The sequence below is a fragment of the Falco peregrinus genome, chromosome 3 (assembly GCF_023634155.1).
Source record: "Falco peregrinus isolate bFalPer1 chromosome 3, bFalPer1.pri, whole genome shotgun sequence".
Taxonomy (NCBI): Eukaryota; Metazoa; Chordata; class Aves; order Falconiformes; family Falconidae; genus Falco; species Falco peregrinus.
Window position 1 is genome coordinate 115,880,808 of NC_073723.1, and position 15,305 is coordinate 115,896,112.

At 54.8% G+C, this 15,305-nt stretch overlaps 1 protein-coding gene across 1 annotated transcript; it reads left to right on the forward strand.

Moving 5' to 3' along the window:
• The first annotated feature begins 569 nt into the window (after window positions 1-569).
• On the forward strand, window positions 570-8,702 carry TENT5B (terminal nucleotidyltransferase 5B). The gene is made up of 2 exons (XM_055800214.1): window positions 570-1,013; window positions 5,149-8,702. The coding sequence occupies exons 1-2, from the start codon at window positions 837-839 to the stop codon at window positions 6,166-6,168; spliced, it is 1,197 nt and encodes a 398-aa protein (XP_055656189.1). The 5' UTR covers window positions 570-836; the 3' UTR covers window positions 6,169-8,702.
• Window positions 8,703-15,305: the final 6,603 nt, after the last annotated feature.

The window sequence follows — 15,305 nt, forward strand, 5'->3', positions numbered from 1 at the left end:
GGGTGGGTCCCTGGGGGGCTGCTGGCCAAGGAGAGAGGGCCCTGGGTTGGGGATGTCAGGCAGGGGGGCATTGGGCTGTGGGGCGTCAGACCATGGTGTACAAATGAGGGTCAGTGGGCCACCAGTGGGGTATCAATGGGGCACCAGTGGGGCATCAGTGGGACATCAGTGGGCCACCAGTGGGACATTAGTGGGGCACCAGTGGGACATCAATGAAGCATCAGTGGGGCATCAATGGGGCATCAATGGGGCACGAGTGGAGCATCAATGGGGCACGAGTGGGGTGTCCCTTTAAGGCGCGCCCCGTCCTGACCAATCAGCGCCGGGATTCCCGCACGCCGGGGGCCGCGTAGGAGGGGCGGGGCTCTCCGGCCTGTCCCGCCCCGTCTGCCCTTCTCCCCGCCTCTTTCCCTACCCGCCCCTTCTGATTGGCGCCCAGCCCAGCCCCACTGTTCACCCTGGACCTATGAAAGCGCCGGAGAGGCGACGAGACCGGGCCGGGATTGGCGGCGGGGCCGGGCCAATGGGGCCGCGGCCCGGGGCACTATATAAGGTAGCGGCGGGCGCGGACGAGCGCATCGCTCGGCGGAGCCGGTGGCGGGCGGGGAGCGGTGCGGGCCCGTTCGTTTCAGCGTCCCCTCCGGGCACCGACCGCGCCTCCCCGCCTCCGCCCCGCGGGCAGCACCCCTCAGAAACAGGTTTTTTTTTTTGTTTGGTTTTTTTTTTTAATTTTCCTCCTGTTTCCCTTCCGAACTCGGCACTTCCGGCTGGTTTCCGGGCAGTTTCCGGGTGACTTGGGCTTCTCTTCCGGTGGCCGGTCGGGCGCGAGGGGGACGATGCTGGCGGCGGCAGCGGGGCCCGCTCCGGGCGGCTCGGAGCAGCGCGGCGGCCGCTTCAGCGTCCTGACGTGGGAGCAGGTGCAGCGGCTGGACCAGATCCTGGGCGAGGCCGTGCCCATCCACGGCCGCGGCAACTTCCCCACGCTCTCGGTGCGGCCCCGCACCATCGTCCAGGTGAGGCCCGAGGGGCACAGGCCCCAGCGGGTGCCTGGGGCTGGAGGCGGGGGGGGCACAGGCCACGCTGGGCCCGGGGGTGCCTGGGGCTGGAGGGGGAGGACACAGGCCACGGCGGGTGCCTGAGGCTAGAGGGGTGGTACAGGCCGCGCTGGGTCCCGGCGCTGGTGGGGGGCCGCAGACCCTGGGGGCTGCCCAGAGCTGAAGGGGGTGCAACTGCACAGGCTGCTCTGGGCCCCGGGGCTGGAGGGGGGGCCCAGGCCCCGGCCGGTGCCTGGAGCTGGGGGGGGGGCACAGGCTGTGCTGGGCCCCGGCGTGCCTGGGGCTGGGGGTGCACAGGCCGCTCTGGGTGTGGGGGGTGGGGCACAGGCTGCGCTGGCCCCCCGGTGTGCCTGGGGCTCGGGGTGGGGGGGGGCACAGGCCCTGGCTGGTGCCTGGGGGTGGGGGACACACAGGCTGTGCTGGGGGAGGGGAGGCACAGGCCCCGCTGGCCCCCCTGGGATGCGTGGGGGGGGGGGGATGACACTGGCCGCCCTCCGCTGCCCCGTTGGACTCTGCCCTGCTCCCGCGGGGGGTCAGGGAGAAAATAAAAATGCTGAGGCGGCGGTGGCCGGGCCCCGGGCCAGCCTGGCCGGGCAGCCTCCGCCCCCACGGGCAGCGCTCCGGGGTGTCCCCCCCGGGGGGGGTAACGCTGGGAGGGGTGCTGGGGGGGCTGGTTGCTGCCTGCCCCCCTGCAGCAGGAGGGTGCATCTGGTAGGACCCTGCTGCAAACACCCTTCTTGGTGGGGGTGGGGAATAATCAAATGCGTTTAAAACTCATGCCCGATCCCTGGAGGTGCTGCAGCTGTGGCATGAATCCTGCTTTGCTTCCTCCCGCCCTCTTCTTGCTGGGTTTGGGTTGATTTGGTGCCCTGAGAGCTGTGAAATGGGGGGGGGGGGGGCTGAGACAGTGTGGGGGAGCTGCTCCTGTGGAATGGCTTCGTGCTGGTGGACATGCTGGGCTTGTGTGGTGGGAGAGGTGGTTATTAATTTAAATGCTAGATCAAATGTCAGTGTCCTTTGATTCTGTCATGCTGAGCATATCCTCCAGAGTCTGCCTGAGACTTCATCTTGTTAAAGAGTTCCTGTTAGCTTAACCATAAAGTAATAACTGTGTTTAATATTAAACTAACAATGTAGTTCGAATAAGCTGATGCATATTCATTTTTGGGAGGCAACTTCATTCCTCAGTAATGACTCATCAAATGTAAAATCGGGCATGTTAGCTTCTAATTAAAAAGGCTATTCACAAAGCTAAAACCAAACTGGCTTTCACAATAAACTAATCACTGGGATTTTGAAGCCTCAGCTGCTTGAGAAACATTTCTACCTAAGCCTGGAAAATGCAGAGGTGACATTTGAAAGACACTGGGCTGTATGAAAGCCTCAGCTGATGGCAAGTTCCTCGAGTCCCTGCAGCATCTGTTGGGGGCAGAAGTGCTAAATATTGGCTGCATGAAGCTTTAACCTGAACGGCAGGCGAGAGCTACTGTCAGGGCACTGCCCTTGGGTTGTGCAAGGCCAGTGAAGCTCGGCGCTGTTAAAACCCGGTGCGGTGGCAGCATCAAATGTTCCACCACTTATTACTGTTTGGTTCCACGAAACTGAAGGTGTCAGAGTTGCTGAAAAGGATGTTGCCACTAGCAACTTCAAACACTAAATAACTGAGGGCTGTAATTCTGACCAACCGCGCTGGCAGACCCTGTATTTAGGGCTGACTAATCTGAAACAAGTAACCTAAAAGGCAGTTATTTGTTGCGTGCTCGTGTTGTTGTGGGAGGTGGGAAGCGGCAGGTCAGGACGCAGGCAGGGTTTGCGCCTGCCTGGCTGTCAGAGTCAATTATCTGAACCACACGTAACGTGAGGTGCTGTTTTGGGAAGCAGGTCAGCAGCTGCCTAACCCTCTAAATATCCAACCCTCTGGGGAAAACACATACCTGAACCCACTGGCTGCAGTCGGGGAGATGTGCTTCAGGTTAAGACTGGCAGGCTGCTGCGCTCGGGGAAGCAGCAAGGTGCTCTGCAGGCTGGAGCTTTTCTGGGTGATTTGGGACAAGACTGATTTGAACAGTTGAATTATTCCCCCCCCTTCTACATACATACAGGCTGCACCTGTAAACCTGGGCAGCTCCGGTAAGCCTGAAGAAGCTTATGGGTCTGAAATGCTGCAGGTCCTGAGCTGTGCCCTGAAAGGGGTTAAGCAGATGTTCTTTGGAGCCAGGAAATTAATCTGGAATGAGATCTTCTCCAAGCACTGGTCCTAGCTGTGCATCTAACACTTTTGTGACCTATATCTTGTCTCTCTAAGCCTAATAGCACAAAACTCTTAGCTCCACAAGTAGTGCTGGAGCTGTGCCTTGGGTGAGTGACTCCAGTGACTGATCTGTTGGCAACAAATGCACAACCAGGAGCTCTCCTGGATCGCTGCGTGATGTTTGTTCTATAAGGGGGAATAACCCTGTGTCACTACTAGGGGTATATTCAGTTTTCAGACTATCTGCCGTTGAAAACAACTGTGTTCATGGCTGAGTTGGATGTGCTGGTGGGGACTTGGGACTTCTGATGGTGAATAGCTCACTGGTTAACTGTTGCCTGACATGTGACTGTCACCATTGGGTTGGCAAGGAGCCCGGGCACACAGGAGTAATAGGGGAAACGCCAGCAGAGAAGCTGCATCATGAGATTTAACAACCTCCAAGTTTAAAAACATTCATCAACTTGTACCAGGATATCTTCTGTTGGCAAGGGCAGCAGAAGCTCGCTGGCATAGCCCCTCAGCTTGGTCACCAAGAGGTCCCTGATGTGCTGAGGGGGTGGCATACTGCAGTCCTTTGCCTTTCATGTACTGTTTCTAAACAGACCTTGTGGAGGGGCAGTTTTATAGCTGGAGCTGCAATGCTCTGATGTCCCCCGGAACTGTCTGCTCAGGGCCATGTCACCCAGGCGGGGGTTTTGGCTCCTCTGATAGAGGTTTGACTTCTAGTGGGGCCTCTCAAACTAGGACAGCCTCGCAGGGCTGAATAGCCCAGCCAGACTGGCTTCTAGGGATATAATTTGTCCATTTGTATCCCAAGCTTTGGCTCTTTCAAGCTCTAGCCTTGCTTCAAGCACTGGGTGAGCCGGCTGGCTAGCTGGGACTCACTGGACAGGGGGTAATTGCTGAGATAAACATGCAAGCAGGATGAGAGATGGGAAGAGCTTCTGGTGGAAGATGTGAGCTTAATCTTCCTGGGATCTTTGAGCTCAGTTAAACTCAAATTACAAGCTGGTGTCCAGATAGTTTATTTTATGGTCTTGGGGTTATTTCAGCCTCCTGCATGTTAAGTAATCAGGCAAGTGATTCAGCTTCACTCTAAATGAACAAAGCTTTGGAGGGACTGGTGGGTGTGCCAGGACTGAGCAGGCAGCATTAAAATCGCTGGAGTAACACTCGTAAGATGAAAGCTGCTTCTTGTGCTTGATAGCATGCCAAGTTCAGCACGAAGCTCTGACACACTGGAAATTGTTAGGATACACTTACTAGTTAGGACATGAACTTGCATACGCCTGGCTGAGGCTTTTGAGCAGTCCTGACATCTTGATTTGCCTTTAATGAATCTTGACAGGCAAAGGGGATGGCTAAAAGGAGCGAGCCACCCTGATTAAATTAACAGCGACTGCTGCAGACTGTGCTGCCGTGTTGTATTTGGAGTCCTTTTTGGATCAGCAGGTCTTAGCCGGATGGTTGGGAAGGCTGGCTGCAACCGTGGAGGGGGGTGAAGGGGCCAGGGACCAGCCCAGAGAATGGGTTTGGGTAAGCTTTCTGCTTTGGGGGGGAAGGAAGGGAAGAGCAAACAGCTGTACTGGAAGCAGAAACAGCTGTTCATGTGCAGTAAGAACCCTCTAATGTGAGGGAATAAGTAAAGGAGAGCCACCCCCAGCTGCTGGCCAGACTCTGGATGCCTTCCAAAGTGACCTATTTCTAATGGATTAGCATTTTATTTCGCTGTCTTGCACTGGAGTGACCCATATAAGTGCAGGGAGTGAATCCTGCTGCTGTAACCAGGCTGCTCCAAGAATGATTTTGTGCTTCTCATTGACTCTCTTTATATCTCAGGTTGTCCGTAGTCGCCTGGAGAAGAAAGGAATCACAGTCCATAATGTAAGGTTGAATGGCTCAGCAGCTAGTCATGTTCTGCATCAAGACAGTGGCTTGGGGTACAAAGACTTAGATCTCATCTTTGGTGTAGATCTGAAGACTGAAGATGTCTTCCAGCTTGTTAAAGATGTGGTCATGGATTGCCTTCTTGACTTCCTCCCAGAAGGTGTCAACAAAGACAAGATCACCCCCATGACTCTGAAGGAGGCGTATGTGCAGAAGCTGGTGAAGGTATGCAATGAAACAGACCGCTGGAGCCTCATATCGCTCTCCAACAACAGCGGGAAGAATGTGGAACTCAAATTTGTGGACTCTCTCAGGCGGCAGTTCGAGTTCAGTGTGGACTCCTTCCAGATCATCCTGGATTCGCTCCTGCTGTTTGGGGAGTGTTCAGAGAATCCCATGGCAGAGAACTTCCACCCCACGGTCACTGGGGAGAGCATGTACGGGGACTTTGAGGAGGCAATGGACCATCTCCGGAACAGGGTCATCGCCACGAGGAACCCAGAGGAGATCAGAGGTGGGGGGCTTCTGAAATACTGCAACCTTTTGGTGAGGGGGTTTAAGCCTAAATCAGAAGTTGATATGAAGGCACTACAGAGATACATGTGCTCCAGGTTTTTCATAGACTTCTCTGACATCGGTGAGCAGCAGAGGAAGCTGGAGTGCTACCTTCAGAGCCACTTTGTTGGGATGGAGAGCAAAAGATATGACTATTTGATGACCCTCCACAGGGTGGTCAATGAGAGCACAGTCTGCCTTATGGGACACGAAAGGAGGCAGACCCTGAACCTCATTGCCATGCTGGCTGTGAGAGTCCTGGCTGAGCAGAACATCATCCCCACGGTCACAAATGTTACCTGCTACTACCAGCCAGCTCCTTATGTCAGTGAAATAAACTTCAACTACTATGTCACCCACGTGCAGCCCTTCCTGCCTTGCAATCAGTCTTACCCAACGTGGCTTCCCTGTAACTGAGCCAGGATGAACTTCAGGGTCTGTCCTCCAAGGTACTTCCTTGCCTTGGGGGGGGGGGGGGGCGGTGGCAAAACAGAAAGAACCAACCTTCCTAGAACTGCAACAAGAGGAAACTTCTTGGACTCTTGCTTGAGTGTCTTGTTCCTGGGGTTGTTGGAATGAGGCCTGTCTGCTGTACACTGTGATGGGAAGTGCAGTGTGATGGAAACTAGATGACTTGGATGTTTATGGGAAGACTCGATTGCTTATTGAATGCTGGAGGCGATGGGGGAGGGTGGGGGTGTGTGAGGGGAGATTGTAGAATTACGCTAAGGTAGAGCTGCACTGCCCTGAAATGGTTCTGAATTGTGTTGTGGTTTTTTTTTTTTAGTGCGGGAGGTGTTATGGGTGTGCAGACTTGTGGTTTCTGAAGATAGAAGCCAGAGTGGCTAATTCCTTTGAAGGACCAAAGAATCCTGTTTAAGTGCCTGTAACAATATAAACACAACTGTACTGTAAACCTAATTTTTTTTTTGCAGGGGGTCGACATCCCAAGAGCTTGAGTGGGGATGTTCAAAGAAAAATGTTTCTGTTGGGGGGAGGGGGGCCGGGAGGGTCATAAGATCATTTCTAGTAACCTCGCTGAAGCAGGAATGGGATTGCAGGTTACGTGTCGCTGAGGTTTTTTGGCATGGCTTGCTGCCTGTGAAGGACCAGCTGTAGCAAATAGCTGTCAAAGTGGAGTTGCATAAATGGGGGTGGGCTTGGAATGACTACATGTAAATGCCTAAAACAGGGGACACTGGGGTGGGGGGGGAGTGCATGGTGAAAAATGCTGTGCAGAGCTTTATGGAGAAAAGGCAGCAGGGACCTTCATATGAATTTACTCAAGCTCCCAAGTCTGCAGTGCCAAAATGTAATAATCGTGTACATAAACGATGAGGCAGAAGATCTGTCCAGGAGCCTGCCCCAGGCTACCGTACCTAATTGTGTATTTTCTAGGGGAATTTGAAATGCTGCTTTTTTTTTTGGCATGCAGTGTGGTTTTTATGCACAAAGCCAGAGACCAGCTGGGTTATCTGGGAAGATGAGGCTTGTCCTTTGAAGCACAAACCAACTAGTTCACTAGTCAGTTACCTCCAGCTGTTGCTGTGCTGGAGCCTGGGTCTGTCTAGTAGATGGGCAGACTTCTCCCAGCCTCCTGTGGCTGGAGATGTTCCCTCAGCCCCTTGGCAGGTCCTGTCTTCGGAAGCAACCTATTCCCAGCTATGTGATTCCACATGTGAGCCACTGATAGCATTTGAAATTCACTCTCTAGCTAGAAGTGGAGCTTGCAGGGGGCAGGTGTGTAAAAGTCAGTTGGCCTTAGGGGAAAAGTATGTCTTCTCTAAACAAACCCTCTTGTGTCTTGAGGGTTTGGCTCTCTTAGTCAAGTGTGGCTTTGAAGTTGTTGAGTGTCTAGAGCACAAACAGTTTTTCACGGAGGTGCCTGGGTTGCCATGCCCATTCTCGTGAAACATCATCTCAGACTTTTAACTATGCACGGAGGGAGAGGTGGGAGAGCAAGCAGGCGCTTCCTAGGGATGCTGCTCTGGGAACACTGTGACTTCGTGGTGCTTCCTCTGAGGCTGACATACTTGAGTATCTTTAACTTGTGGGGTTATTTTGTTCTTGTGACAAAACTGTAATAGCTGGGCAGATTGAATGCTCTAATAAAGACTAGATCCTCGGAATGTGTATAGCCAGATTGCTACCTTTTTTGGGGTAGGGGCGATGTGGAGCGGGCATAAGGGGTGGGGAGGGAGTGATCTGGGGGCTCTTGCACTTAACATGAACTAACCAACCTGAAATTGGTCCAGCTTTGCTTCCTATCTAGTCAGAGCTGAAGTGTCACTAACGATGTAGCTATTACAGGTTTAACTGCCTTCCCGTAGCACAGCTTTGCCTTCACGGCCAAGGCTGGCGTGCTGGCTCTGCCACAGCCTGGTACCTCCCTGGTGCCCAGAGCCCGATCCCTGGGCGGGGGGAGTGTGAGGTTTATCCAGTGCAAAGTACAACTGGTTTAAGGGCTGCTTTTGAGATCCTAAGTATGCCACCTTCATGGCTTCAAGGGAAGATCTTTTCTTCTGCCATTTTAAACTTTGGATGAACATAGATGAGATGTAGCATGCTTTTTTACAGGCTGCTTACCCTTTACCCGCAGACACATAGACGCACTAAACTGAGATTCCCTCCCTTCCTGTAAGATGTCAAAAAGGTTCCCTACAGCCAACAGCTCGACAGGGCAACTTATGTTGAGATTGCACTTTTGATTTACAGTGTGTGTGGTGGGACTCTTGTGAATGGGTTGAATCTGAATTTTTCTAGACCTTGCAGTGATACTGTACTGCCTCCTGTGAGGGGGGCAGTTGGAAGATTCCAGTAGCTTGAATGGCACTTGATTTTGTTTTAAATGTCTTTTTTTCCTACACCTGTATCACCTGTCATGCGATGGGCTTGACATAGACTCACTAGATTCTTTAGAATCTGTTACAAATAAATACAGTGTATTCAAATTTGTTGAATTTTATTTTTATTTGCTTGTCCATCTGGGTAGCATGGTGTTGAGACAGCTGACCCTGCTCCCACCAAGAACCAGGCTCTGAACCAACTGGTCGCCTGGAGAGGAGCAAGGAGAGATCCTGGTTCTGGAGCTGCCGGAATGCTCCTTGCAGGTCAGGCTGCTCAGTCCCTCCAACTGAAGCAGCTGGGATGTGCGTAGCTGTTGGCAGGTCACTCCTGCGGTTGAGGGAGGTTTCTATTTATAACACTCGTTCTTTTAGTGTTGTGCATCTTCCCGTTTCCTGGTGGCTCCTCAAGTTGCTGGTGGGGGAGGGTGGCCCAGTGGGGCAGCTGGCTTGGTGTGGTGGTGATCTGAGGTCCCTGCTGCTGGGGATGATACTGGGAGACTCGCCGCTGCTGCTGGCTTTCCATGACTTCATTCTCTGCTGATGGTCATGAGCAGCAAAAGGTTGCTTGAGTAATTCAGACTTGCTTATTTTGTGGGGCTGACCCACCTGCAAAGGGGTTGCTCTTGGAGAGGGGAGCGTGTGAGGCTCTAAAAGCTTCATCTTCCCAAAAAAGCTTGGATCTGCTGCTGTCCAGGCCGGATTCCTGGGCGATGGCTGGAAGCTGGCTGCCTGTAGCTGGGTGCCCTCCAACCTAAGATGAAGCTTCACTTCCCCTTGTCAAGCTACAGGCAGTTTTGGTTCTGCTGCAACAATTGAGCTAATGATGTGCCAGTCCCTCTTTGGGACAAGCTTGCTGGCTCTGCATCTCCAAACTTTCACAGTCTGGGGCCAAGCTTGCCTCTGCCAACAGGTCTGGGTTGTTTTTGCTGGGCTGGCACCACGTAAGACCGTGTCCGTGATTGCCTGCTCGAGTAGGACTCTGCTCTTGCAGAGCTGATTTCTCTCTAAACCTGTTGGCAGCGAGCTGGGCTGTTTGCCTCTTGCTGGCACGCAACCCAGCATGAAGCTCCTGCCTTCCCTGAGCACATCTCAGGTGTGGGAGCGGCTCTGGAGTATCTGCTTAGCTTGTCAGCTGTCTTCCCAGTGCCAGCGGTCGGTCCTGCCGACGGCTGTCGATGCTGTGGTGAATAAGCTGCCTCTGGATTTGTGACCCTGAGCAGAGCAGCAAAAGCCCTGACAGAGTTGGCTTGTCATTGTTGGAGCGGATCAGACTATACAAAAGGATGTTGGTGGAAAGTACTAGTTGTGATCAGAAAGGAGCTATCAATGTTTACAACTGAGATTTGGATCCCTCTTTTGTTAATTGTCAAATAAAAAAAAACCCACACCATATATTTTCCCACAGCCTGTAGTCTGTCATTATTTTTCTCTTTGAACAGAGGGTGATGGACAAGTCGGGATGTGCCTGAGTATCTGGTGGGTGAGATTTGGGCTCTAGCGACGGGCGTGTTGGCATGCGCTGGGTGCCCGAGTGCTTCCCTCAGCCTTGGCTCTGGAGCTTTGCTCTGAGGAAAGGTGCGTGTTGGGGTGGCCGTGGCTCTGCCCCAGCAACTCCCTATATTTAGACCACCAGTGTTACGCCTGTGCCAGACTGGTCTGGGTCGTGCTGGCAGTGCCCAGCTCAAATAACCAAAGTCAGGAGTGGAGAAGCCCGTGCGGCGCGTGCCCTGCAGCACCTCTGCAAAGGGCTGGTGGGTGATCGATGCCTTGAGATGCATCCAAAAATGTTCCGCGTTGTATCAGCAGGATCGCCTCAAGTGCTTGTATCTGCAGACCCGCCTGCAGCAGCTTTGCTCCTGGAAGGACATCTGGCTGAGCTCCAGACTCACCGAAACGGGAGGAATTCGCCTTGAATCTCCAGAATGCAAGAACCATCCTGCTCCAGCCTCCACGCTTTGGGCCGTCCTTCAGCTGGGGGCTCAGCGCTGGGGGCGGCACCGTCTGTGTGCAGGGGGGTAGCTAGACCCAGCGTGGCATTCAAGTTGTACCTTGGTGTCTCTAATTAGCCTCTCATGCAGCACGCCGGTGGTTCTACCCGGCTGCCCTCCTCCTTGGTATCCGCCGGGGCAGCGCAGGTGTTAACTCTGCTATTTGAGATCGGGCAGAATGAGAGAACAGTCTGTCTGTGCGGCTCCTCTTGCCATTTATAGCGGTGTTTGGGCGATCCAGCACACGGACCCTTGTGCTCAGGCGCCTGGTGCCAAGCACGAGACAAATGCTTCATTGATGTGTACATACTGGGAGGGCGGTTTGCTCCCGGCAGGGCCGTGGCAGTGGGGTTGGGAATGAGCTGAGCTGCCGGAGGATGGCACAAACTTGAGCCCCTTTGCCACAGTCCTGAGCCCCGGGGAGCAGCTGAGCCTTGCAGGGGTGAAGGCTGATGGTGAGAAACGTGCAGCGTACAACTTCTGCTCCGTCATTGAACCCTCCTATCTTATCTCCTGGCCCCAGCTGCTTTCTGCTGGAGGTTCTGGTTCAGGCTTTTTTATCACAAATAGGATTTCAGCTCATGTTAGAGCTGGTGTGGAGGCGGAGGAGCGTTTAAAAGGCTGTTTTTGTTGTTGTTGTTCTGTGCATGGGGCATTTGCACTGTGCAGCTGCAAATGCAGTTTGGTGCAGACCTTTTGGCTAGTGGCAAGGAGGCACAGCAGGAAGCCCCACGAATCCCCTGGGTCATCCACCTTCCCCCACCTCTGACTTCTTGCATCCAGCCTCAAATCAGAAGCTCAGGCGTTCCCTTCCCTCCTGAGCCACCGCAAGAAGAGATCAGCTCGTGCAGAGCCTCTCGCCTGCTCCACCTAAGACACCAGGCCAGCTCTCCCCAAAAACCCCACGTGCTTTTGCAAAAGCTAACAGCGGCTCACCAGGTGCCTGCTCTTCCCTGCTCTTTCTCTTCCTGCAGCTCCTGTTTTGGAGGAGCGAGCAGCCGCGTCGGCCAGAGCTGGAGCGAGCTGCACGTGTGCCGAGTGCCCGGCTGCTGCTTGGGTGGAAACTGCGGTCGGTTTGCTGCTCCCTTGTCTGGGTGGATCCCCAGGCCTGGCCACCCATTTCAGCTTGTAGAAACTTGATGGCTCTGACAAATTTGATTGAAATCATCTGCTGGCATCCCCAGTGATTAAGGCGAATGATTGACAGCCGTTGCAAAGTCATGTTTTCTTAGGGAAGGAGTTAAAAAGGTCAGTCTGCAGCCTTGAGCTGTTGCACAACTGAGCTGTGAGATGGGCTGGGGATGGGGTGTCCTTCACCCCCTACCCCAACCCACTGTGCGTCCCTTCAGCGATGCCAAGGGGAAATAATGGCATTTCCAGGAGAGAAGATGACTCGTAGGTGGGACCGTGGTTTTGGAGCCAGGCATTAGGCTGGAGCGGTGCCAGGGGAGGTGCAAGGCGATGTGTAATGTGTTATCTCTCTCCCCATACAAGTGAGAACATGCATTTTCACTCCTAAGAGCTCACATCGTTCTTCTAGTGAGTCCTAGCTGTTCCCACCTCCCCTTCCAGGCCAGGAGGTTTCTCTTTGGGGACCGATGGAGACGCCTCTCTTCGGGGTAGCTCTGCGGGGGACCAGCTCAGGCAGCACTGGGGTGGCTGGTCGTTGCCCCCTCCTGCCACCACAGCATATTTACCCTGCTTATCTTGCCACTATCAAACCCCAGCTTCAGCAAGAGCAGTGTCACCCTGCCTTCAAAGGAAAAACCACCAAGCAGCGCGTTCCCTGGGGTGTTTGTGTGGCCTATATTTTTGCCTTGTAATCCAAGGAGGGGCTGGATGCACGGCACCCCTCCAGCCCTCCTCCCCTCCCCCCTGTAGCCACCCGGCTGGCGTGGCTGGAACAGCTGATTACTTTAAGCATCCCTCTGCTAATACGCAATTACAGGTCGCTTGAGCTTGAAATCCCAGTTAAATCCGCATGTCCGCAGCCTGACTCACCTAACTACTGCTCCCCTAATGGATCCTGGATGCATTCCTTAAGGACTGGACATAATGTTAACATGCCACTTACTAACCACCCTTTTCAAATATCACCAGTGTAACGAGTTTAGCCGGTTTATTCCCCTGCTCCTCCTCCCCTCCAGCCCTAGACAGTCCCTGCCTACTCTGATGGCAAAGGCTGAGCATCCAGGGTGTAAATCCCCCTTTGCAGAGGGGTTTGCTGGCTGCTGCAATGGGGCTCAGGAGGAATCGGTCCCTGGAAGGATGATGTCTGCCCTGGGGGTGTTTTAGTCGAGGAGATGATGAGCAGTGCTGCTGTCCAAAAAATCCCTATGCGGATTTGGGGAAAGCAGGAGGGTCACAGCCCTTCCCCATGGCAACAGCCCCCTGAGACTGTGGAGCATGTGCATCCCTCTGCAGTGTCAGGGCTGCTCCCACCACAACCAGCTCGAGGGTTTTGTAACGTGCCCTCCCGAAGGCGGTGGCCTTTGAACCCAACCTGCCCATTTGGGGCTGGATGCTGCTATTCCGGCTCGTGCTCGGCGGGTGCTGCCGGGCTGCCCGTGACAGAGGGTGCAGAGCAACGTGAGTAAGCGCATCCTCACCATCATCCCACGTCATGGGTGACCTAACCCTGGGCCGGGTACCCTCCACCTCCCATTAATGCCCAGGGAACTGGAGACGGTTGGCATTGCTAATAGCAATAATTGCCCAGTAGTTATTCAGTTGATGATTTGTTTTCTCCAGGCAGGCTGCCTTACGTCCAACCTCAACCCATCCGCCCTGAGGCCACCCCAGGCTGGGCAGGTGAAGGAGGAGAGACCACGGGGACAAGCTGTTTTCCAGCCAGCTCCAAGCTGGATGAATGTGGTTTATCCGGTGCCAAAACCGAGCCGCATCGCTCAGCAGTCCCTCCCAATTTCTTATCTCCAAGCTCCTCTTTTTTTGCCCCTTGGGATGGGGAGAATAAAAGAGATATTCGGGGCTTTTTCAGGAGATGACGGGGGCTGCAATGGGGGAGGACAAAGTTTCAAATCTGGCTCCACAAGTGCCCATCTCGCTGCCGTCCTGCCCCAGCGAGAGGGACGGCATCTTTTTGGCTGAAGGAAATTGCCCCCTTGCAGGGCAGTGACCCCCATGAAACCGGGATGTGTCCAGTTCCTGGGGCGTGCTGCTCATCCCCATGGCACAGCCACCCCCGGCAGCTCCCTGCAGCCTTGGGTAAGTGCAAAACCCACCGGCAGCAGGGAAGAGCCGGCTCCTGCCTCCAGGAGAGGTGACAGGGGACACTGCCAGCTCGAGCTGCCACAACAGTCCGGGCTGGAGGGTTCATCTCCCCCGGGGCAGCTGGTGGGTTTTAGCGGGTGCCCAGGCACCCTCGGGCAGGTGAGGGTGCTGCAGGGTGTTTGGGTGCTGGGGCTTGTGTTTGCTCCGCTCCCCAGTTCACGGCACAGCCAAGGCGCTGGGCTCTTGGGCTGTCGCGTGGGTGGGAGGCAGGCTCATCCCACAGCAGTTGTCGCTCGCTTAAACCTTCGAAAGCCGGGATTACTGGCTTTACCCTATAATTGAGGAAATCCACCCTCTTGTTAGCCCCATTGGTGGCTGCTGCCTCGTTCCCTTTCCTCCTTTCTTCTTGGGGGGGGGGGGGGGGGGGTGCCCACCACTGCCCCCAGCCCCCGAAGCTCAGCAAAGACACCACCAGTCCTGTGTGGGGCTGGCGAGCCCAGCAAGCTGTAGGGCTGGCCGCAGGGCTTCTCCTAGCCACCAGCTCGTGCCACCAAAGGCTGTGGGATCAAAGCTGTTGGGCTGGGGTTTTTTTCACTCTGCTCTAAGTGCAGGCCAGCAGCTGCCTGTGTTTGCCTCCAGGCTGCTTTGGGGTAAAGCTTAATCAGCTGCGCAAGGTTTTCTCCTTGGTGGAGCTGCCAACAGGAGCCTGCTCCTCCCTGCAGTATCTCAAAAGGAGCATCGTCGCTGCTGAGCCCATCCCTTTGCACGCCAGCATCCAGCATCAGGACATCCCTCGGCGAGCAGAGAGCGGGATGTGCTCCAGCATCAGCCAGCCCTGGGTCTGAGCACGCCTGGAATGGGACTCAGACCCAAATCCGGCCTTCATCCAAAGGACTTTGAATTTTCCCCTCTTTGCAGCATAATAATGGTTAAAAAGACCAGGTAGTTCAGGTGGTACAGTTACAAAGGGGTTGCAGAATTATGTACTCTAAAGGTGATCTGTTTAACTGCATTAGACTGTTCCAGATGTGGCACATCTGCCTACAAGGAAAACTGTGCTGGGCTTTCCCAGAATCCTGACCCTGTTCCCGCCTCCTGCTGCCTGTCTTATGGCAAGGGAAGAGCCCTGCCAGCCCCCAGCCCTGCCAGCCTGTGGTTTCTCACCAGGCACGGCGGCAGTGCTGGATGTGTCCCCCCTTGCCCTGGGAGGACACGGGGGGCCAGCCCCACCAGCCAGACCTGCCTCACTAAATCAGCTCTTTGCAAGCGGGGGGACGCCCCGGGGGCTGCCTCTTGCCCAGACCTACGGCACCCCTTGCCCTGGGCTGGGCTGGGGGCACCACTGAGCCCCAGTGCTCTGCCCCAGTGCTCTGCCCCACAGCCCAGCCCCACGCCGTGGTCTGTCCTAGCTCCTGCCATGCCCTGAGCTGCGGGACATGCAAACCTCACCATGCAGTGATGCTCCCCGTGCCAGCCGTGGGGCTGCGGC